At 41.7% G+C, this 25873-nt stretch overlaps 1 protein-coding gene across 1 annotated transcript in view; it reads left to right on the top strand.

Moving 5' to 3' along the window:
* The window catches only part of KAT6B (lysine acetyltransferase 6B), a 198569-nt gene that overhangs the window by 97383 nt on the left and 75313 nt on the right, over window positions 1–25873 (top strand). Inside the window, 1 exon segment of the mRNA XM_043518117.1 lies at window positions 19911–20019. Coding sequence (XP_043374052.1) covers window positions 19911–20019 — 109 coding nt within the window.

A 25873-nucleotide genomic window follows, 5' to 3' on the forward strand; every position in this document is an offset into this window, starting at 1 on the left:
CCACATTGGTACTGAGCTTAAATAATTCCTCTCCCTCCCTGGTATTTATTCCTCTGATATATTTACAGAGAGCAATCATATCTCCCCTCAGCCTTCTTTTGTTTGGGCTAAATAAGCCAAGCTCTTTGAGTCTCCTTTCATAAGACTGGTTTTCCATTCCTCGGATCCTCCTAGTAGCCCTTCTCTGTACCTGCTCCAGTTTGAATTCATCCTTCTTAAACATAGCTCTAAATTAAGCTCATCCAGCTTGGTCTATAATTCCTGCCTATGAATTTTTTCCCCTTTCTTGGGATGCAGGCTTCTGATACTTTCTGCAACTTTCACTCTGCCTTTAGATCCACGAGTTATTCAGTCCAATTCACTTCCCTAACTAATTTCCTTAATTTTTTTAAAGTTAGCCCTTTTGAAATCAAAAACCTTAGTCACAGCTCTGTTTTTGTTTATCCTTCCATTTAGTTTATAATAAACTTATGATTATGATTATAAATGTATCTCTGTTCTGTTAGCTGATCCTCAATTGAATCAGTATAGGAACTGATCCTCAGTTGAATCAAACAGGCTGGTGAGTACACTGTCCCTTTGGGGATAACAAACCTGGTATTTCTGTGAGTAGCTGGAGGCTGGATCTTGAAGACCTTGCACAAGAAGCTGCAGTAAGGTTTAGATGCAGTCTAGTTGTGTGGCTCTCAAGAGAAGTTGGAATCAATGATGAGGTCCAGATTATAGATATGAGTTACAAGGAGGATAGTGGAGGTGTCCAGGGTGATAGAAGCTAGTGGGAGATCTTGGGAAGGAAAATATCAATAGTTTAATTTTGGCTGCGTTGAACTTGCTTTGGCAGCTGCACTTCAACAGAGATGCTAGAAAGAGGCTATAATAATAATTTAGACAGAAGAAAACAGATCCACTTTAGAGAAGTAGATCTGTGAGTCTTCAGTGTAAAGCAGAAGTTGTGCTTTGCCATAAGATCCCCCTAGAGATAGGGGGGCTTGAGAGTGGAGCCCCACTGAAAGCTGGAGGGAGCTGAGCGGGATCCTTCAAACAAAACACTGAAGGAGTGTTCTCTGCTTTCTTCCTTGGCAGCTGGTCCTTCAGTGGATTTTGAGACTGCTCTTTTTTTGGCTGTGTTACTAGGTTTTCTTTAAGTTTGCCTACATCCCTCGTCTCCACCCGTCTGTCATTACATTTCGTTTGCCTTTCCTTTTAAATAGAAAATCCTCTCCCACTACGTGATTATCTATAGCATTCAACTGGATTTGTTTGTTTATTCATTTACAATAATAACTAGCTCTTTATGTAGTACTTTGCATCAGTAGCTCTCAAAGGGCTTTACAAAGAGTTCAGGTTTCAGAGTAGCAGCCATGTTAGTCTGTATTCGCAAAAAGAAAAGGAGTACTTGTGGCACCTTAGAGACTAACAAATTTATTAGAGCATAAGCTTTCATGAGCTACAGCTCACTTCATCGGATGCATTTGGTGGAAAAAACAGAGGAGAGATTTATATACACACACAGAGAACATGAAACAATGGGTTTATCATACACACTGTAAGGAGAGTGATCACTTAAGATAAGCCATCACCAGCAGCGGGGGGGGGGGGAAGGAGGAAAACCTTTCATGGTGACAAGCAAGGTAGGCTAATTCCAGCAGTTAACAAGAATATCTGAGGAACAGTGGGGGGTGGGGGGGAGAAATACCATGGGGCAATAGTTTTACTTTGTGTAATGACTCATCCATTCCCAGTCTCTATTCAAGCCTAAGTTAATTGTATCCAGTTTGCAAATTAATTCCAATTCAGCAGTCTCTCTTTGGAATCTGTTTTTGAAGCTTTTTTGTTGAAGGATAGCCACTCTTAGGTCTGTGATCGAGTGACCAGAGAGATTGAAGTGTTCTCCAACTGGTTTTTGAATGTTATAATTCTTGACGTCTGATTTGTGTCCATTCATTCTTTTACGTAGAGACTGTCCAATTTGGCCAATGTACATGGCAGAGGGGCATTGCTGGCACGTGATGGCATATATCACATTGGTAGATGCGCAGGTGAATGAGCCTCTGATAGTGTGGCTGATGTGATTAGGCCCTATGATGGTATCCCCTGAATAGATATGTGGAGAGAGTTGGCAACGGGCTTTGTTGCAAGGATAGGTTCCTGGGTTAGTGGTTCTGTTGTGTGGTGTGTTGTTGCTGGTGAGTATTTGCTTCAGATTGGGGGGCTGTCTGTAAGCAAGGACTGGTCTGTCTCCCAAGATCTGTGAGAGTGATGGGTCGTCCTTCAGGATAGGTTGTAGATCCTTGATGATGCGTTGGAGAGGTTTTAGTTGGGGGCTGAAGGTGATGGCTAGTGGCGTTCTGCTATTTTCTTTGTTGGGCCTGTCCTGTAGTAGGTGACTTCTGGGTACTCTTCTGGCTCTGTCAATCTGTTTCTTCACTTCAGCAGGTGGGTATTGTAGTTGTAGGAAGTTCAGTATTTCTTAGAAACTGAAGCACAGAGAGGTGCAATGACTTGCCCAAGTTCACGCAGCAGGCTAATGACAAAGTCTGTATCCTGCCTTAAAAGTTTCAGGGTGTTATCTGGCTGCAGGTAAAGTAGTGAACAGTAGTTTTCTATTAGAGGCCTAGGTCATGTAAAGAGCCACAAGAATGATTAAAGGATTAGAAAACCTTCTTTATAGTAGTAGACTCAAAGAGCACAATCTGTTTAGGTTAACAAAGAGAAGATGAAAGGGTGAGTTGATTGTAGTCTATAAATGCCTACTTAGGGAGCGAATATTTAATAATGGGCTCTTCATTCTAGCTGAGAAAGGTATAACGTGATCCAATAGCTAGAAGTTAAAGCTAGACAAATTCAGACAGGAAACAAGCTGTAAAAATTTAACCAGGAAAGTGATTAACCATTGGAACAATTTACCAGGGACCGTGATGGATTCTCCATCACTAACCATTTTTAAAATCAAGATTGGATGTTTTTATGAAAGATCTGCTGTAGACATTATTTTGGGGAAGTTCTATGGCCCATATTACACAGGAGGTCAGACTAGATCATCATGATGGTCCTTCTCATATTGGAATCTATGAAAGGTATTAAACTATAGCTTTCTCAGACTATAAGCTTGTAACTTACAGTGCTATCTTTTTTTTCTTTTCTTGCATTCTTCTTCAGAAGGTGTATTTCAAATAACTAAAACTCTGCCCAGCAATTTTAGCATGACTAAATACTTCTGATGTGGAGGAACTATTACTATATCTGTTTCTGATCATAGGTTGTTTGAAGGTTAGACTGCAGATTGGAAGTGGTTACTCCTGTGATGTAGTTAAAATTTTAGAACATTCAAAAATATTTTAGGCAGGTCCTTTTTGCTAGGCAAAATCTAATGCCATTCTGATCCTTTCCAAGAGTATGTCTACGCTACGAAATTAAATCGAATTTATAGAAGTTGTTTTTTTAAATCGTTTTTATATAGTTGACTGTGTGGTCTCCCCACACAAAATGCTCTAATTGCATTAAGTGCGTTAACTCGGCAGAATGCTTCCACAGTACCGAGGCTAGCATTGACTTTCAGAGCATTGCACTGTGGGTAGCTATCCCACAGTTCCCTCAGTCTCTGCCGCCCATTGGAATTCTGGGTTGAGATTCCAATGCCTAATGGGGCAAAAACATTGTCGCGGGTGGTTCTGAGTACATTGCATCAGGGCCCTCCCTCCCTCAGTGAAAGCAACGGCAGACAATCGTTTTGCGCCATTTTTCCTGGGTTATCTGTGCAGACGCCATACCATGGCAAGCATGGAGCCTGCTCAGCTCCCTGTCACCGTACGTCTCCTGGGTTCTGGCAGACGCAGTACTGCATTGCTACACAGCAGCAGCTCATTGCCTTGTGGCAGCAGACTGTGCAATAGGCCTGATAACCATCGTCATCATGTCCTAGGTGCTTTTGGCCGCCTCCGGAAGGTCGGTTAGGAACGCCTGGGCAGACATGGGTGCAGGGACTGAAATAGGAGTGATGCGACCAGGTCATTCTCTTTAATCCTGCCAACAATTGTATTGCACTGTCTTGTGCCAAGCAGCCAGGAGATGAGGATGGCTAGCAGTCCTACTGCACCATCTGCTGCCAGCCAAAGACGTAAAAGTTAGATGGAGTGGATCAAAACAAGAAATAGACCAGATTTGTTTTGTATTCATTTGCTCCCCCCTCTCTCCCTCCCCCTGTGAAATCAGCGGCCAACAATTGTTTCAGTGAGGTCTGTTGGGCACCTTGAAAATTTTAATGGAGATTCAGTCCTGCTTGCAATACCGGGGGGAGAGAGAGCTCAGTGGGTTGAGCATTGGCCTGCTAAACCCAGGGTTTTGAGTTCAATCCTTGAGGGGGCCATTCTGTATGACAGTTGTTTTTGTTTCTCCTGGATGTAAAGCCACCCCCTTTGTTGATTTTAATTTCCTGTAAGCCAACCCTGTAAGCCAAGTCGTCAATTGCCTCTCCCTCTGTCACAGCAACGGCAGACATGCCTTTTTTCCATCCAGACGCCATACCACGGAAAGCATGGAGCCCGCTCAGATCACTTTGGCAATTAGGAGCACATTAAACACCACACGCATTATCCAGCAGTATATGCAGCACCAGAACCTGACAAAGCGAAACCGGGCGAGTAGACGACGTCAGCGCGGTGACGAGAGTGATGAGGACATGGACACAGACTTCTCTCAAAGCACGGGCCCTGGCAATGAGGGCATAATGGTGCTAATGGGGCAGGTTCATGCGGTGGAATGCCAATTCTGGGCTCAGGAAACAAGCACAGACTGGTGGGACCGCATAGTGTTGCAGGTTTTGGGATAATTCCCAGTGGCTGCAAAACTTTTGCATGCGTAAGGGCACTTTCATGCAACTTTGTGACTTGCTTTTCCTTGGCCTGAGGCACAAGAATACCAAGATGAGAGCAGCCCTCACAGTTCACAAGCGAGTGGCAATAGCCCTGTGAAAGCTTGCAACGCCGGACAGCTACCGGTCAGTCGGGAATCAGTTTGGAGTGGGCAAATCTACTGTGGGGGCTGCTGTGATGCAAGTAGCCAATGCAATCAAAGATCTGCTGATATCAAGGGTAGTGACCCTGGGAAATGTGCAGGTCATATTGGATGGCTTTGCTGCAGTGGGATTCCCTAACTGTGGTGGGGCTACAGACGGAACCAATATCCCTGTCTTGGCACCGGAGCCCGCAAGGGGTACTTTTCAATAGTGCTGCAAGCACTGGTGGATCACAAGGGACATTTTACCAACATCAATGGGGGATGGCTGGGAAAGGTACATGACGCTTGCATCTTCAGAAACTCTGGTCTGTTTCAAAAGCTGCAGGAGGGACTTTCTTCCCAGACTAGAAAATAACCGTTGGGGATGTTGAAATGCCTATAGTTATCCTTGGGGACCCAGCCTACCGGCTAATGCCATGGCTCATGAAGCCATACACAGGCAGCCTGGACAGTAGATTCATAGATACTAAGGTCAGAAGGGACCATTCTGATCATCTAGTCCGACCTCCTGCACAGCGCAGGACACAGAATCTCACCCACCCACTCCTACGAAAAACCTCACCTATATCTGAGCTATTGAAATCCTCAAATCATGGTTTAAAGACTTCAAGGATCAGAGAAGCCTCCCTCAAGTGACCCGTGCCCCATGCTACAGAGGAAGGCGAAAAACCTCCAGGGCCTCTCCAATCTGCCCTGGAGGAAAATTCCTTCCCGACCCCAAATATGGCGATCAGCTAAACCCTGAGCATATGGGCAAGATTCACCAGCCAGATACTATAGAAAATTCTTTCCTGGGTAACTCAGATCCCATCCATCTAATATCCCATCTCAGGGGATTAGTCCTATTTACAATGAATATTTAAAGATCAATTATTTACTAAAATCACAGTATCCCATGATACCATCTCCTCCATAAACTTATCGAGTAGAATCTTAAAACCAGATAGATCTTTTGCCCCCACTGCTTCCCTTGGAAGGCTATTCCAAAACTTCACTCCTCTGATGATCAGAAACCTTCGTCTAATTTCAAGTCTAAACTTCCTGGTGGCCAGTTTATACCCATTTGTTCTTGTGTCCACATTGGTGCTGAGCTGAAATAATTCCTCTCCCTCTCCTGTATTTATCCCTCTGATATATTTATAGAGAGCAATCATATCTCCCCTCAACCTTCTTTTAGTTAGGCTAAACAAGCCAAGCTCCTTAAGTCTCCTTTCATAAGACAAGTTTTCCATTCCTCGGATCATCCTAGTAGCCCTTCTCTGTACCTGCTCCAGTTTGAATTCATCCTTTTTAAACATGGGAGACCAGAACTGCACACAGTATTCTAGGTGAAGTCTCACCAGTGCCTTGTATAATGGTACTAAAACCTCCTTATCCCTACTGGAAATGCCTCTCCTGATGCATCCCAAAACCGCATTAGCTTTTTTCACAGCCATATCACATTGGTAGCTCATAGTCATCCTATGATCAACCAATACTCCAAGGTCCTTCTCCTCTTCCGTTACTTCTAATTGATGCGTCCCCAACTTAGAACTAAAATTCTTGTTATTAATCCCTAAATGCATAACTTTACACTTCTCACTATTAAATTTCATCCTATTACTATTACTCCAGTTTACAAGGTCATCCAGATCCTCCTGTATAATATCCCGATCCTTCTCTGAATTGGCAATACCTCCCAGCTTTGTATCATCTGCAAACTTTATTAGCACACTCCCACTTTTTGTGCCAAGGTCAGTAATAAAAAGATTGGTCCCAAAACCGATCCCTGAGGAGCTCCACTGGTAACCTCCCTCCAACCTGACAGTTCGCCTTTCAGTAGGACCCGTTGCAGTCTCCCCTTTAACCAATTCCTTATCCACCTTTTGATGTTCATATTGATCCCCATCTTCTCCAATTTAACTAATAATTCCCCATGTGGCACGGTATCAGTAGTCAGGAGCTGTTCAACTCCAGGCTGAGCCAAGTGCAGAATGGTGGTAGAATGTGCATTTGGATGTTTAAAAGCACGCTGGCGCAGTTTAGTGACTTGCTTAGACCGCAGCAAAACCAGTATTCCCACTATTATTACTGCTTGCTGTGCCCTCCACAAATTCTGTGAGTGTAAGGGGGAGACGTTTATGGCGGGGTGGGCAGTTGAGACAAATCTCCTGGCCGCTGGTTATGCGCAGCCAGACACCAGGGCAGTTAGAAGAGCACAGGACGGCGCGGTGCACATCAGAGAAGCTTTGAAAACCAGTTTCATGACTGGCCGGGCTATTGTGTGAAAATTCTGTTTGTTTCTCCTTGATGAAATTCCCCGCCCCTTGGTTCACTCTACTTCCCTGTAAGCTAACCACCCTCTCCTCCCCCCTTCAATCACCTCTTGCAGAGGCAATAAAGTCATTGTTGCTTCACACTCATGCCTTCTTTATTAATTCATCACACAAATTTTAGGGGGATAACTCAAGGGGATAACTGCCAAGGTGGTGGAGGAGGGAAGCACCGGGTGGAGTTGTGGAGGAGGGAAGGACAAGGCCACACAGCACTTTAAAACTTATTGAATGCCAGCCTTCTGTTGCTTGGGGAATCCTCTCGGGTGGAGTGGCTGGGTGGCCGGAGGCTATAGAACTTGGAGAGGAGGGCGGTTGGTTACATAGGGACTGTAGCGGCGGTCTGTGCTCCAGCTGCCTTTCCTGCAGCTCAACCATACACTGGAGCATATTACTTTGATCCTCCAGCATCCTCAACATTGAATCCTGCATCCTCTATCACGCTGCCGCCACCTATCATCTTCAGCCCGCCACCTCTCCTCCTGGTCATTTTGTGCTTTCCTGCGCTCTGATATTGTCTGCCTCCATGCATTCATCTGTGCTCTGTCAGTGTGGGAGGACAGCATGAACTCAGAGAACATTTCATTGCGAGTGTATTCATTTCGCCTTCTAATCTTTGCTAGCCTCTGGGAAGGAGAAGATCCTGTGATCCTTGAAACACATGCAGCTGGCGGAGGGGAAAAAGAAGGGACAGTGGTATTTAAAAAGACACATTTTATAGAACAATGGATACATTCTTTCATGGTAAACCTTGCTGTTAACATTACATACATAGCACATGTGTTTTCATTACAAGGTCGCATTTTGCCTCCCCCTACAGCGTGGCTAACTCCTCTCCTCTCCCCCCACCGCATGGCTAATAGCAGGGAACATTTCTGTTCAGCCATAGGCTGACAGCCCAGCAGGAACGGGCACCTCTGAATGTCCCCTTAAGAAAAGCACCCTATTTCAAGCAGGTGACCATGAATGATATCACTCTCCTGAGGATAACACAGAGGGATAAAGAACCGATGTTGTTTGAACACCAGCAAACATACGCTGTAATGCTTTGTTCTTCAATGATTCCTGACTATGTGCTACTGGCCTGGTGTGGTAATGTGTCCTACCATGGTGGACGGAATAAGGCTGCCCTCCCCAGAAACCTTTTGCAAAGGCTTTGGAAGTACATCCAGGAGAGCTTTATGGAGATGTCCCTGGAGGATTTCCGTTCCATCCCCAGACAGATTTTTCCAGTAGCTGTACTGGCCGCGAATGCCAGGGCAAATTAATCATTAAACACACTTGCTTTTAAAGCATGTATACTATTTAAAAAGGTACACTCACCAGAGGTCCCTTCTCTGTCTGGTGGGTCTGGGAGGCATGCTTGGGTGGGTTTGGGGGGTACTGGCTCCAGGTCCAGGGTGAGAAACAGTTCCTGTCTGTCGGGAAAACCAGTTTCTCCGCTTGCTTGCTGTGAGCTATCTACAACTTCATCATCATCTTCCTCGTCCCCAAAACCTGCTTCCGTGTTGCATCCCTCTCCATTGATGGAGTCCAAGCACACGGTTGGGGTAGTGATGGCTGAACCCCCTAAAATAGCATGCAGCTCATCATAGAAGTGGCATGTTTGGGTCTCTGACCCGGAGTGGCCGTTTGCCTCTCTGGTTTTCTGGTAGGCTTGCCGCAGCTCCTTAAGTTTTACGCGGCACTGCTTCAGGTCCCTGTTATGGCCTCTGTCCTTCATGCCCTGGGAGACTTTGACAGATGTTTTGGCATTTCGAAAACTGGAATGTAGTTCTTATAGCATGGATTCTTCTCCCCATACAGCGATCAGATCCTTGTACCTGTTCGGTCCATGCTGGAGCTCTTTTGCGATTCTGGGACTCCATCATGGTCACCTCTGCTGATGAGCTCTGAATGGTCACCTCTGCTGGTGAGCTCTGCACTCCCCCGCAGCTTGCCACACTGGCCAAACAGGAAATGAGATTCAAAAGTTTGCGGGCCTTTTCTTGTCTACCTGGTTAGTGCATCTGAGTTGAGAGTTCTGTCCAGAGCGGTCACAATGGAGCACTCAGGGATAGCTCCTGGTGGCCAATACCGTCGAATTGAGTCCATGCTACCCCAAATTTGACCAGGCAAGGCCGATTTCAGCGCTAATTCCCTTGTCGGGGGTGGAGTAAAGAAATCTATTTTAAGAGCCCTTTAAGTTGGAAAAAAGGGCTTCGTCGTGTGGACGAGTGCAGGGTTAAATCGATTTAACTCTGCTAAATTTAACCTCAACTCCTAGTGTAGACCAGGGCTAAGATCTAAATTGGTGGTAGCATTTTTAGTGAACCTTGACAAACCTAGTCAGGAGTCTAAGGACACCTTTTCCCATCTTCCTAGTTCCATAAGCCAGTGACAAGCAGATGAAAAGAAATGCAGTTGTGATGGGTGAAAGCAGAAACAGGTTTGATGTGAGAACCCTTCTGCAATGGACCAAAGTACGTAAATTTTCCTATAGAAGGTCATTGGCCACTAATTACTGAGAGTTCCAGCAGAGTTCCAGCTTGTGTCAGGCAGTTATAATATACTTGGGTGCCTCATGTGATAACAGAGATCTAATGGCATCTTGGATATAAATTAGGTTTGTACTGGGATACTCTGATCAGGTGCTGATGTGGAAAACTTGCTTTTCTGGTTTCACAGCAAGTGATTGGTAGCAGTACAGAACTACAAGGTGGTCAAACTGGAAAGGAATATTATTTAGTACATATCTGACCACTTCAGCTGCTATAATCTGACTCCTGAGCAAACATTCCCAGTGGCGTGGGAGTTGTCGGGTTCTTCTTTCAGAGCCATGGGGTTGGTATGGGAGGAGAGGAGGAAAAGCTTTCCAACACCATAGGAGTTTAAGGTGCTATATACAACAACCCTGTCATTGATTTTTATGTGGAAAGAGAGAGGAGATCGTCCTTTTCATCCATATTCTTATTTTGAATGGGATGGCTGGAAGGGATGGCAGAGTAAAATAGCCAACCTTCCCTTTGCTGTCCAGGGGAAGGAGGAATCTTCTTCCTTCCTTTTTTGTGATGCCACTGGAAAGGGAAGGTGCACTGCCTTCACAGAGGGGGTGTAGTTTGGTGGGAATGGCCAGGACATGGCATTAGCTAGGCTTAGGCCACTGCAAGATGGCAACTTCTAACTGTGAAACTTTCCTTGCTTGCTAAGTAATCGGGACTGACTAAAGTCGGCATATCAAGCAGCAAAATGGGATTAATGTGCTTTCTCTTCACTTTAGGTCTAGATGCAACTTTAGGTCATAAGTGAAGATGAGTTGATCAGGCTTTTAATTTATTTAAGTCACCAAACCATGATGTAACTTAGTACAATTTGGCCCAATTGGTAGTTGGCTTTTCTTAGCATATGCGCAACATGCCTCAGGTGGCATGTGATCAGGATTCATCACTGAATTTGGTCCACTGGTTGGATTATTAGCTTCCTGGACTTGGGCCGGGTACTGATGGGTGTTCAACATGACTGCTGATCCATGTTTCTACTCGTGATAGTTCAAGAGCTAGAAATTGCATGCCATCACTGGGGTGTAACTGAAATTCCATGAAGAGATGCTTGTACAGGGATTATAACTAATGCTACTTGTATTTTGTTTTTATGCCTACCTAACTTGAATGCACAATTTAAAAGGACACTGTCAACTTCAAAATCCTTTCTGTGAGAAAATGTTGTACGGGTACCTACAGTGGTTAGAAATAACACCTAAGATTACAGTAACTGAAAGAAGCTCCTTTCCTTAACTCAAATGATGCTTATACGCTTATATTTTAAAAGTGAATATAAGAAAAATGGCACATTTGTTTAAAAGAAGTTGCTCTGTTCAGGAATTGGATTTTTAAGAAGTTACTTAAATTTCAGTTTGATAGTCATTTGAAAGGGCTATGTGAGGAGAAGTTACTGAAGTTAAGAAATTTTTAAAAATGAGTCCCTATTCAAGAAATTAAAATAAATCAGACTGTCTTCAATGTTGCCATGCAGTGTTCTTCATAATATGCTAATTCTATGCCTTTTTTTAATATTCTGGTGAACAGTGAAATAGTAGGTTTCAGAGTAGCAGCCGTGTTAGTCTGTATTTGCAAAAAGAAAAGGAGTACTTGTGGCACCTTAGAGACTAACAAATTTATTAGAGCATAAGCTTTCGTGAGCTACAGCTCACTTCATCGGATGCATCCGATGAAGTGAGCTGTAGCTCACGAAAGCTTATGCTCCTAATAAATTTGTTAGTCTCTAAGGTGCCACAAGTACTCCTTTTCTTTTAGTGAAATAGTAATGTTGAAACTTGAAGCATCATCCTTGGCATCTGAGTTGAAGCCCATTGAAATGATTAATAGAGTTGACATCACAAGGCTACTGTTCCATGCTCTCTGCAGACTCAGACTTCTCTGCCTCCATTACACTCAAGTCATGGTTTTCTCCACAACCATAACAGCTTGAGGCTGACTTTTTTTTTTTAAATGAAAGCTGAGACACTGGAGAACAACTGAGAGATTTGTCTTCACCTTCAGCTACTACTTTGCATCTTCCCCAGGGTGGTATTCCCCACGCTTTGGGAAATACTGATTTACAGAGGCAGGAGATTGTTTAAGTTTTAGTCTATGTGGATATAAAATGCAACCACACAAAGAGTAAGATTCAAGAGATAATGCATGTTGGGCTAACATTGTGGGGGACCAACCCGAGGCCTTGGCATTACTTAAGCCTTGTTTTGACTTAAATTGCTAAAATTGCATTTAATTGATGCTTAGGCCTTGAGGAGGTCCCCTGCACATGGACTGAATTTTAATCTTAATTTTTCTACATATATATGTATTTTGTACAGTGCCGAGTGCAATGGGATAGTCATCCTGATTGGGGTATTTGAATATTACTATGGTAGATGTAATACATCATTATAGAGATTAGTTTAGGGTTTTATTTTTAATCTCTTGAATCATGTGTTTGAAACATTGACGGTTTCATTTGAAATAGACTAGAATTTGACTTTTTATAGCATCTTTCATATTCTAGACACCAAAGCTACAAATTGGATACTATTGTCTAAGTAGTAGCTCTTTTGAGCTCACCTGTACTAGTGTAAATTGAAACATTCTCTTCCTGTTTGACAAAGCTAATGCTGCCTCATGAGAATCTTGAAAAATATCCCATTTAGAAACCTATCTTTTAGTGTATGCTGTTTTCTGCATTTCTTCCCCCACTAAAATGTAAACATAGGATTTTTTCATAGATGTACCTTTTATACAAAATTCCACAAAACCTGTAATAGTACAGTAATTGGTGAATATTGCTAGTGAGCACTCTGTATTGATTTAAAACATTAGCAGAAAATAGTGTAGCTGAGAACTGTGCTACTTCCAGAGTTGGGTGCACATCAGTGGTGGGTGGTGTGTTTGTACTGTAATTAATAAGGGCTTTGGGTGGAAATCTGCTCTAAAAATGCAAATGCTAGTTGAATGATATTCGTTAGCCTATCTACTTTGAGCTTAGGTGCATTCTGGCACTTTTAAGCTAAAAAGAAAAGTGGTCTTGAGGGTAAGCCCAGGGCTAGGAGTCAGAGTACCTGGTTCTGTAATGACTGTGCTGTACGACCTTGAGCAAGTCCTTTAGTGTGTGTCTGCTTCCAATTCCCAGTTTTAAGAAGTGTTATCCCCATTTTACTATTTCATAAGAGTGTTTGAGGCTCAGGCAGTGGAATGTTTTTAAAGGACTTTGAGATCCTTGGATAAAAAGCTGGTAATGGAAGGATGAATATATATTTAAAGAGCTTTTTATAGAAGTATTTCTAAGCACCTGCTCTTCTTTATTATATACCTGAAACCTAAATCCTAATTGTGACATCATAATCATCCTATCAATCAATTGTGATGTCAGAAAGACAGTTTGACTTTAGATGAGAAACATGAGCAGAAACCGTGTGTGTGTGTGTGTAGGGTAAGTAAGTAAGGAGATGGGTTGTCAGTTCTAGAGAATAGTCTACTTTTTATCAACACAACAGGTGCAGTAAGGGAACTGCAGTTTAAAGAACTCATAATACCATGCCAATGTGTCTTATCAATGATCAACCTTCAAAATAATTGCTCTTGAGAAGATAGCAGTCCCTATGGCCCATTTGGTCCTTGGCCTGTCTTCTGAGGCAGAAAAAGGGTGCCAGTTAGCATTGGCTCTGGACATGGTCTATTATATGCAGACCCCTGTCTCAATAGGAACTGAAATTAAAAGCAGAATCTTCAGGGGCCATTTAATAACATTATGGAAATATAGAAAATGCCAGAATAGTAGATTTATGCTTCTAACTGGAATGTTTTTAGAAGTCTTTCATGAGGTTGTAAATAGAGTTTAGCAGTCTGCAGAGGGACAAAGATTATGGGACCATGGCAGGGGATCCACAGTTAAGGTTGTGGCAATTTCCATTTTAAACAGTTTTGACCCCAGCCTCTAACTTGATGTAAAAGCTCTTTTCAGCCTGAAATTACTCACATGCTGTCTCTATCCACAGAATATAGATGTATAATGTCTGTGTATATAATATATATAAAATACTTAACTCTTTTCTAATGGAGGTGAAGTTTTGAGATAAGGGAGTTTGTTGGATAATAGTGAGCTTAACTTTTTTCAAAAAGATTTGTAACTTTTCTTTAGAAATGTCTATTTTAAAAAAGCACAGATTTAAAAATCTAAATAGAATTCAGTGGAACTACACCAAGGTATGATGCTACTCAGTGAGGTAGGAGTTTGCAGGATTGGATATTTCGAATTTCTGGAAGATCTCTCATATGTTTGACATTTGACCTTTAACCACCAACGCATTGCCCTAGTCTAAGTAACATGGAGAGTGTCTGAAGAACATGCAAATTCTAAAAGATCATTAGCAACAGATGAAAAGAAATACAAGCCCTTTTGACCCTTTGAGCCAAATTTGTCCTAGTGCAAATTTATTAAAATCCAGTGGAGTAACACCAACTGTTAATTTGGCTCACTAGGAAAAGCTCATTAATTTCTTATGACAGATACCTGTGGTTCATGAAAGCTGTAAGTACAGGTTGCATAGGGTAGGCAAGCTCCATGATGGTGGTACTTAAGGCTTGTCTAAACACAACTTGTACTGGTTTAACTAACATCATAACATCATACTTTGAAATTGTGAGTATTGAGAGAAGAACCTCTTTGACACTAGTACTATATTTGTAACATTAATTAAAAAGTACCTCTTAGCAAATAGTAATAGTTCTTTTTATTAAAGTTTAAATAACATAAACTGCTGAACATTGTAGATAAATTACTTCAGTGGTTATATAAAATATTTTATTATTTTATAGCTCAATCTTGGCTTTGGTATGTACTGTAGGAGAGACAGCTTGCTGCCCTTAGGGGGAAGCTCCAGGTCATGAAGTGTGCAGCCGGAGGGCACTTGCATTCCCATGGATGTGCCTCAGAACTATTGATGGCAGTGAAATTACTATCGTTGTAGCATTCTAGTATTTTTGTGACATTCAAAAAGGTTTTGATTGATACAGTAGTTGGTGTATCACAAATGGTAGTTTGACGTTTTGACTACTCGTAAGATGTTAAAAATCAAAGAATTACACCTGTGCTGTATGATACTCATCCAATAAATAAAGTAGTAAGAAAATGCACCTCGAGCCTAAATTTTTTTACCAATCTTTCAGGAGAGTGTGATTGGAAGTCCCCATCCCCTCCCGGTTTAGCATGTGAAAATCTTTTCAAACTTGCTTTGCTGTGGTATCAGAGCACACAATGTCTCAAACAAGGGGGAGAGACGGGAGGGGAGGCAATTTTTAACCTTGGAAATTTTACTAGTGATGACCACTCTGCATGATCTGATAAGCCGGCATCTCTTGGAGAGAAAATACAACTTAGAAATATTAAGTTACTATATTTAAAAAACAAAATGAAATCATCATATATATCACAATTTTTCACTGGCTCTTAAAGTAAATAGGTGGGGGCGGGGGAAATGGCCATTTATTAATTCGGTGTATTGAAGGAACAATGGCACTTGGTTTGGACAGGTGGCATGCAGCCTCTCATCTGACTAGAAATGTTTTTTAACATCATTAGTAACTGCATTCTTTGAAAAAAAAAATGAGCTTTTAAAATAATGTTAAGTTGGTAGCAAAATAGTTAGTTGTGATGATCTTCTACAATCAGAAAACATGTTCAGGTTCCAGATTTATTCAGTCAACATCTTTTCTATCAAATCAGTTCAGTTTACAAGACGCAACAAGATTTCTTTAACTATACTAGAATTGTGAGTTCAAGATGAAAGTTACGCTGTGTCTTTCCTGCTTCCTGCAGTTATTGCCAACTACAAAGATCAGATCTTACTGGGCAATTCTTGTTCATACAAGAGGCAGAGTGGAATTACTTTGTTCTCTTTACCTGTAATCTTTGTGGTGATGACACTGGTACTTAATTACTTGGGTTGGGCAGTTAAACTAATGGACATGACTTGAAAACACAGGTATAGGTACGAGGTATGTACAGTACCTAATGTGCTATTTTTAGTTTGTGTTGGATCATATCCTGATCCATTAAAAATAAATTATTTCTTGTACATATCCTAGTTGAGACAACTGTGAGCCAAAATATTCCTACAGCCAGTTTGTATGCCATTTCATTTAAAATTCTCGGCACATAATTTTGGATAATTGAGTTAGTGTATTGGGAAGGAGTCTTAAAGTGTTTTGAATTTTCAGTGATGGGTAGCACAGCAGACATTATTTCTGTCTTATAATGCACTGGTGCGCTCAGATAGTTATCATTAATATAAATGGCTAAAGGCGAACATCAGCGCTGTAGGGTTCTAGAAAACGTAGCATGAAGTGATAGGATCTGTAAGCTTTCTATTATTAGGTTTGTTATGGGGACATCAGTCTTTCTAGCTTTGAACTACCAACAACCTTTGTCCTTTATGTTACCTTTAGTTAAAAACAAAAAAGAGTATGAATGCTGGCCGATAGCCATGTCTCTCTCACAGCAAAAAATTCATCTGGGAAAGATAAATGAGATTGTAGATCTGGATTTGTTTCATTATATGAATGATATGTGACATTTTGTGAATTATTTATTGCAATAAGCATGGCAGAAATGACTAAAGCGTTATTAAATCAAATGAAGGAAAGAATACTATGACTGCAAAGACAGGATTTTCACTGACCTCCGTTGAGGGAATATTATTGCTTTTTAAATCAGATTGTTCTTTTAATTGTTATTTAAAGGGCCAAAAGTGTTCCCAAGATGTTGCATTTGAGCAGTTGCAGGTAATAATTGGATCCACCAATGCATAGCTCTAATTGCCTGACATTTTTGTAAGGTGATGGAGGGTCAGTAACCAATTTGTAGTTGTTTTTGCAAATTCTTTAAAGGTTTCTGTACTGGAGGAATGTTTCTAACACTCTTAGAAAGTACATTTGCATAGGCAAAAATTGCAGTGTGCTTGAAGTGGGAAGGAGGGGCTTACTGAATTCAAAGGCCACTATTGAGCAAGAACAATCAACCCAGCTCTTTTTTTCCTCTTTCACTTCTTGCATTGTTTTTTAAACTTTGAAATGAAGAATGCTCCCACCAATAAGGTTAATGATGCTATTGAAGGTCACCCCACAACAATTTAAAATAAATTATTGAAATTCATTTTCACTGTTTTAGAAACATGATTGAATTAGAAATGACACAATACGATCATTTTCCTAATTATTTCTCTCAAGGTGGCGATTTGATTTTTCAGCAGTGCAAATAATTTGTAACAATTTGTGGCATTAATAAAACTAATTAGTATGTGTTATCTGCAGTTATATTTAACAGAACATAAGATGATGTTTGTCTCTTTTAATGCATTTATGAAAGATTAAGACCAATAAGTTTATTATTCCTGATAGAATCAAAAATATTTTGCTAAGGGTGGATTTTGTGTGTGTGTGAGGGTACATCTGAACATCAAAATCCTTTTAATTGTATTTTAAAGGGACATACCAGCAAATAACAAATCTGTAGTTCTGAGAAATACATTTTTATTTAATGCAGCATGTTAACAGCTATGAAAACTACTACCTCTATGGATTCAGGAGTCTACACATAAACAGATGTATGGAGCCTCAGTATTGCTCGGAGAAGTAAATGTAGACTTTTATGTTCTTAAAAGGAATTTCTATAGTAACATCATATAATGTCAGTGGTTGGTTAAGTGTTCTCTTGCCTCTTTTTCAATTTGGAAATGCAAAAATGTTGATTTAGAGCTTGTGTAACTTTTAAAATATCATTTGTTCAGTTTGGTATGTAAACTAATACCATAGTTCTACTGCATTTCAGATCTTTCATGTGAATTTTTTAAATGGTTCATTGTTATTTTCTAGGAATCATGACACTTAAAAATTCTGTTAGGATCTAATTGTGCAAACATTTAGTACTTCCTACAGTGAGTACTTCCATTTGAAGAAAGGGCTGTGCCTGCAGGATCAGGCCCAGAAGTACCTTAAGTAAGCAAGCCTTTTTTAGGTGATGTGATTGTTTATCTTTTGAACACATTGAAATCTATTATACAAATTATTTTGAAGTATTTTGGTATGTTGATGTTAGCTTGTCATACAGCAAATGAAGAAGAGCAAAAACAGTGAGACCCACTCAAGTGAATTCCTGATCAGAAAAATGTGCTTTGTTGAAAGACTCAGACTTCCTAAATTAAAGTTTGTGTTTGTCTAATTTATTGCCATAGAATATGTTGATTTAATAGGGACATAGAAATTGCAAGAATGGATCAGATCAGTGTGGTCCATTTAGTTCAGTATCCTTTCTCCAGCAGAGGCCAGTACCAGCTGCTTCAGAGAAAGATGCAAGAAACCCCTCTAGTGGACAGTTATGGGATAACGTCCTCAGAGAGAGTTTCCTCCTACCTAATATTTAAAAGTTGATAGCCGAAAGCTTATGCTCAAATAAATTTGTTAGTCTCTAAGGTGCCACAAGTACTCCTTTTCTTTTTTGCGAATACAGACTAACATGGCTGCTACTCTGAAACCTAATATTTAGAGTTACCTTACGCCCTGAGGCTTGAGGGTCTCTGTCTCTTCCAAAGTTCTCATTTATTTTTGTAATAGTTATTATTAGAGCTTGTGATATTCTTGTTTTCCCTGCAAATGCCCAATCTTTATTTGAATTTTGCTGAGCTCTTAGCCTCAATTATATATACTGGCAATGAGTTCCCACAATCTAGTTGTGTCTGATGTGGAATAGTAATTTCCTTTTACCAATTTTGAATTTGCCATCTTCAATTTCATTTAATATCCCCTTATTAATTAAGTTGGAGTAAGCATGATGAGAGATGTTGTGATAGTTGGGCCTACCAATGCTGAGATGGTTCAGGGACTATGCTGAAATCATGCTTGGTAAAAACAGAACACGTAGAATTGGAAATTAATGAACCAAAATTGGTGTGTTGGATATTAGGCCTAACTAGTGGACAAATAATGATGGAATGAGCTATTCCACCCACCACTCCCTTTTTGGGTCTTTAAGGAGACATTGGGGGCAAATACAAAAAGAACAGATCAAGGCTAGTAGAGTAACCTTCACCATGAGGGCTGCCACCCCCACCCTCTTCTGAGACCCCGGACCTTGTTAATCCTAATCCTGAGGGATGTCCTAACTAGATAGGGCCAGAGAGAGGGATCCAGATGACATCACCATCCCCATCTGCTCCAGCTGAATCACAAACACCACCTGGGATGAAATGGGATTGGACTTTAGCAACAGCTCCCGCCCATCTCAACTAAATTCTTCTCTTTTCCCATCTCAGATACCATTGAAAAGATTGTCAAACAAGGGGTTTTTCCTTTTAAAAACTCTCTCCAGCTAATGGGAAAGGGAACAAGGGATGCTGCTAAAATGAAAGCCTCATTCAATGCCTTACATTTTAAATGCTTTAACTGTTTTTTCTTCTCCGTATCTTTAATAAAAGGTTAAAAAGATTTTCAGTGCTGTGTTTGCCATGGTACTAAGCAGGCTGAGATCTGTGTATACCAAACCCCAGACCTTGTTTAACACTGTTTAATGTTAGAAGGTGACTGGGTAATGTTAACACGTTTAGCCCATTTATTCCAGCTAAATTGATACAACTGAGCACAGAATGAGTAGTTGCTCCTGGCTTTCCAACTGATGTGAAGCAACCCTGAGCAAGTTATTTCACCATTTATGCCCCTGTTTTCCCCATCTGTAAAAGAAGATAATAAACTACCTTAACTAGATGGTGTTTGGGGCTAAATTAACATTTATAAAACACTTTGATACTACTATGATGAATGATACTATTGAGGCACAAAGTATATATTTGTGTTAAATGTAAGGTGAGGGAGACGACTACAACATAATATCTATTAGGAAAAATTAATTTCATATACCAGAGTAAGTGTCTGATAAACCATGAAACTAACGTTTAGAAAATAAAATGAAGGCAAATTGTCTTCTGATTTTGCGAAAAGAGGATTGGAATATCACTTTTTGTGTAAGAGAAGTAACAACAATTTGTATTTATTTTTGCCCTAGCCACGAGCTGATCCCATTCCAATATGTAGTTTTTGTTTGGGGACTAGAGAATCAAATCGTGAAAAAAAACCAGAAGAACTGCTCTCCTGCGCAGACTGTGGCAGCAGCGGTAAGTTGGTTCTACTTGAAAAATGTACAAGAGCCATCTGTAAATCTATCTTTTTGGTCATTGTTCAGCATGTAAATTTCCTGTTACAGTCAAAATAGTCTTAGGCCAAGTTTTCAAACCTTGATAGCTAAAAATTAGACTCTTAAATTTGTATTATTCATTTGGGCCTGAATTTCAAAGGAGCTATATGACTTCAGCTCCCCCTGAAGTCAGTGGGGGCAGCAGGTTTTTAAAATTGGGGCAAAAGCTTTGATTTTAGAAACCTAACTCTGGCATCCATGTTTCAGAATTTTTTCCATCGTCTCCAAGGCTGAGTTACAGTATTTTAAAGAAGCTGAGGTAGAAGATAAAGAAATTGGATATTATCTATACTGCTGCCGATTTTACATAAAATCCTGTTAAATTTTACAAAAATTATATGGATGAAAATACAAATAGTAATTTTAGTAAATGACTTGAAATATTAGCTAAGTGCCAGTATACTAGTTTCCCCGTGTTTATCCTGGGGGGGAGGAAACAATTTGTGGACCGATAATGCTTGAAGATTAAAACATTTTTGTAACATTAATTCTATAAATACTGTATAGTCATGCATCCCTGCAGACCGGAGGGAGACTTTCAAAAGCACAAGGACAGTTAGGCATCCAACTTGCATGGAAAGTTGATGTCATTTGTACCTTTGAAAATCTTCCCCAGATGTCATATGATTTTAAGAAAAGTTGCTTAAGATGCTCATTCTCTCTCTCCCGCCTCTCAGTGTACAGTAACCCACCTTTCTCTTCTGACCAGCTCCCTGACAGCTTCGTCCTGGTCACCACACTCTCTCCCGTGGCTGGCTCCATGGCACTTACTCTTCTTTCCAAGTTTTCGGCAAACTTACATTTGCATTCAACCTCTTAGCATAGAATCTTTCTTAAAATACTGAATTTTCATAATCTTTGCTTTGTATGTGTGAAATCCAGAGTACGAGTTTAGAAGAACTTTGCCCCGGGTTAACTTAATCTTGTACGATATTGTGACAACTTAGTGTTGATAGCAAGTACTTTATGAGCAGACCCATGAAGGACTTTTAGATAGCTGCTCATTTTCCCAAAGGGCTTTTCCCGTAGGGTCTGTTCTGTCACCTCTTGGTTAACATGTGTATGAGGTCATTAATTGAATTAATGAGGTTAGCTGGTCATTGGAGACACAAGTATGCAGATGATACTCAGCTCTTACGCTTCCTTTCTGTCTGGATCGTTGCTTGCTCTGCTGCAGACTTCCTACGTGACCTTGGGCAAGTCACTTATACCTGGTCTACACTAGAAAATTAGGTTGGTTTAACTAAATTGGTCAGAAGTCTGAATAACCACACCCTGAGCGCTGTAGTTAAGAGAACCTAAGTTCCCGTGTGGACAGCACTAGGTCGATGGAAGAATTCTTCCATCAACCTAGCTACCACCTCTTGGGGAGATAAGAGAATCCTGTCCATAAGCGCAGATAATATCTACACTGAAGTACTTCAGTGTAGGTGGGCCCTTAATCTCTTTTTGACTTGGTTCCCCATCTGTAAAATGGGGATAATAGCACTTTCCTATCTTATAGGGTGTTGTGAGGATAAATACATTTACATTAAAGATTGTGAGGCACTCAAATTACCACAGTGATGGGTTCATATAAGTACCTGGATAAAACAGGACAGCATAGACTAGAATGTGGACTTCTATAACTAAAAAAGGAGAAACTTTCATTTATGCAGGATAAAGTTTTGCCATTGTGCATTTCTGAATTGATTTGTGTCACTTTGCGATAGACTTCCATAAGCAAATATCCTAATGTATTTACACCGTAAAGTAAAGCAAATTGCTGGATTTTCAATATTAGAAAGTTGATGTTTCCTTTAACTGTTTTATTTGTGACTTACCAAATTCTCTGTGCTTTCTGTTGACCCCAAATATAATAATCTTTTGGTACTTAGTTTGTTACAGTGGCTTTTTTGCAAACATGGTTTGCATTAGTCAGGATGTAATAAATATCAGCTATTCTTCCAATATAAAATAATCTCTGGCAGTTCTAAGGAGCATTAGAATTGGAAGCCTTGACTTTCATGGATCAGTTTCCATTTGAATTAACACTGATACATTCTCTCTGCCTCATTAAGACTAAATTATCTTTAATTAGTTTCTAAGATGTATTAGATATACAAATTGAAATGTTGAGTCTGCCAATCAGATCGCAAGATGGCTAAAGTTTAGTTACTGATGATTTATTAAAATAAAAACCAATCTCAGAGCACCATATAAACAGAAAAATTTGACCGTGTTGGGGTTTGTTGTAATTGGACTTGTGATTTGCACATTGCAGCGCACCTACAAGCAGGTTCCTCTGTACAGAGGTAAAAGAAACTATAGGAGTAATCTGCATTGTTGCTGGACAGAGCAAGTCTGTCTGTGAAACTAGGATTCAGGGATTAAACTGCAATGCCCATAATCAGTGCATGTTTTTCTATGCTCCCCTGCATTCTTCGTTTCAGTCACATGGGCCATTTCATACAGGGGTTCTCTGACTCCAGCAAGAACAGAGGGAAACTTTAGGTATGCATGGGAGGGAGAAGACCCCTAAAAGAAAGGGGACCTGGCCCTGGGGTTTGTTGGGAACCAGGCTTCATCTCCATTTCCCAATCACGTAGGGCCTGGGTGCACTAAGGCAGCATATTCTCCCTCTGAAGTGACTGTAATCCTCCATTATGAGGAGGGTTCTTTCACCACTGATACAAAGAGGACATTCAGAGTTGAAATCTGGGGGAGCTCTGTCCTGCTCACTGCTGGCCTTCTCCAACAGAGTACATATAGAACTAGCTAGGGCGGGGTGGGCAAACTATGGCCTGGGGGCCGCATCCGGCCCTCTAGATGTTTTAATCTCGCCCTCGAGTTCCCACTGGGGAGCAGGGTCCGGGGCTTGCCCCACTCCGCATGGCTCCCGGAATCAACAGAATGTCCCCTCCAGCTCCTATGTGTAGGGGCAGCCAAGGTCTTCGCACTCTGCCCCCACCTCAAGCACGTGCAGACAGGGCAGCATGCAGAGCCGCCTCCATGTAGGAGCTGGAGGGAAGATATGCCGCTGCTTCTGGGAGCTGCTTGAGGTAAGTGCTGCCCAGAGCCTGCACCCCGAACCCCTCTCGTGCCCCAACCCTCTGCCACAGCCCTGATCCCCCTCCTACTCTCTGAACTCCTCAGTCCCAGCCCGGAGCACCCTTCTGCACCCCCAACTCCTCATCCCCAGCCCCACCCCGGCTGGAGCCCTCACCTCACCTGTGCCCCTGCCCCAGCCCGGAGCCCCCTCCCGCACCCTGAATTCCTCATTTCTGGCCCCACCCCAGAGCCTGCAGCCCCAGCCAGAGCCTGCACCCCAACTCCCAATTTCGTGAGCATTCATGGTCCGCCATACAATTTCCATTCCCAGATGTGGCCCTTGGGCCAAAAAGTTTGCCCACCCCAATCTAGGGCATCTGGTCACCCTGCTCCTGGCCTTGCTGATGTTGCTGTGCACTGTAACAATGATATTGTTCAGCTTTGGCAGTTTCCTAATAGTCCTTTGATCCTCATTCTGGCTGCCTCTCACCTGTGTAGAGGAAGCATGATATTGTTTTCGCTCCCCACTGCACAGCTGAGAGGTGAAAGGTGCCAAAGAGCTTTGGAGAGTTGAGTTAGTGTCATGCAGACTCATTTTTAATCAGTCAGTGTAGGACATGTTTGGAAAGAGGACAGAAGGAGATAGTTATGTTGGAAGTAGGTAAAAAGGGGAAGAGAAGATGGATGGATATTTAGGCAGCAGGGGAGAGTGGGATCTAGCTAATGTGTACAAATCTAGGTTAGACTGAAAAGGCAAAGGGCAAGGAGTCAGAGGCATGGGAGCGTGGGGAGGAGGACAGAAGAACAAACCAAGAACAACAGGGGACAGGGCCAAGAGAGAGGAGAAAGGGAATTGGGATTTGCAGGGCATGGTACAGATAACTTCAGTTCAGAGAATGGGGATTGGAGCCAAAAGTAAGGGGATAGGGAGGGCTGCCTCCCACTCTCTGTTCATTTACTGACCCATGTTCCATTTTTTTATCCCAAAATACTGGGAGAGGGTGGTTGGTTTGGAAGGAGGAAGGAACAACTAAGATACCTTCCGCTACTAAAATATTTTTACTTGCATCCTGATTGTGACGGGTGTCCTGATCCTTTCTGCTTAAAAAATAAGGGCACTCTTGTGAATAATTCTCTTCCATGTAGAAGACCATTGGAAGCAATGATATGTCTGAATTGTGCAGCATAACAGGAATGGTGGAAATAGAAGACCACAAAATCTTGGAAAGCCAGGACATTAGCATTTCTGGATTAGCAGGATAATAATTGCTTGTCTGTTGCATAATGCTTATTTTCATAGTTCTTTAAAAACAATAACTGATTTATCACAAAATCACTCACTGGTAAACATAAGTCTGTCAAATTTACAGATAGGTTGAGACAATTGCCATAGATGATAGAGGCAGAGCCTAAATTAGAATTTGAAAATCTGCTCTCAACTAAAATAAAAACTTCTGTCTAATGAATCTTCTACTCCAGCGTCTAATAGTCTAAAACTGGGTTTCTCCCCTTGCATTGCTACTTTGGAGCAAAGCTGCTTGAAGGATTATGGAGGGGTGAGGTCTTCCCTGAGGTAGTCATGTCCCTGCATGTTGACGGGTTTTAGAGATGAGGACAAAGATAGGAAATTCTTTTATGCTTTATCCCATCTAGCTTTTTTTTGATGCTTTAACTCAGGGGTCTCAAACTCAGTTTACCTTAGGGTCAGTACCAGTCCTCAAATCGTCCCAGCAGGCCAATAATGTCACTCATGCCACCCAGAACCCGCCGCCCCCCACCTGCCTAAAGTTCTGGGAGGGAATTTGGGCTCAGGCGGTGGTCTGGGGTAGGGGATTGGGGTGCAGGCTCGGGGCAGAGGCAGCACGTAGAGGCACAGCCCCACCCCGGGGCCCCAGGGAGGGGCTGGCAGACACATGGAGCGAACAGGCAGATGCCACTCAGCACCTCTGTGCTACCAGGGTCCTGGGTCATTTTAAATCACCCGGGGGGCGGGGAGTGCCCGGGGGCGGCAGGTGGGGCCAAGGGAGAGACCCGGCCCCAAAACTGCTGGAGCCCTGCGGGCCACATTGGGGAGGTTTGTGGGCTGCAGATGGCCCATGGGCCGCGAGTTTGAGACCCCTGGTTTAGTTCATCCTCCAGTAAATAGATTTACAGCAGTTTAACTTGGAGGAATAGAGAATCTGGATCACATGGCTAGGCTCTCCTCTGAGAGTGCACTGATAGTTATGTACGAGAGCATTCTTTGTGGCTATGACAATGCACCTGTCTAAAAATAGTGATGAGTTAGTATGGCTCCAAAGCTTCTTACCATCCTGACAATTTGTAGTCTGATGGCCTTGATCATCAGTGTGGGTACAGAATTGGCAAATTCTTCTTCCTTTAAAGATTTGCCCTTTCCTATCGATATAACGTCTGCCTTGTCAGAATTAAGGGTGATTACTAATGATGTCATTGGCAGTAATTGTTCAACTGATCCTGAAGAAACATACCACTGCATTTGCTAAGGTTCCTGATAATTTGCATTCTTTGAAGGAGGAATTGACTATCTTAACCATGAGAACTGTGTCTCCTCACCAAATTTAACTCTCATGAAAGAGGGGGGTCCATTTCATAGGTGGTCAGGGGTCAGATACACCTTATTTCTGGTTGAAGCCAAAGATTTTTTTTTAAGTTTTTTACATATAAATATCTTATTACATTATTTATTTTACTGTTGCCATAAAATGTGTGAGTTGTAGGACAGT

This window comes from Dermochelys coriacea, chromosome 7 (assembly GCF_009764565.3).
Source record: "Dermochelys coriacea isolate rDerCor1 chromosome 7, rDerCor1.pri.v4, whole genome shotgun sequence".
Lineage (NCBI taxonomy): Eukaryota > Metazoa > Chordata > Testudines > Dermochelyidae > Dermochelys > Dermochelys coriacea.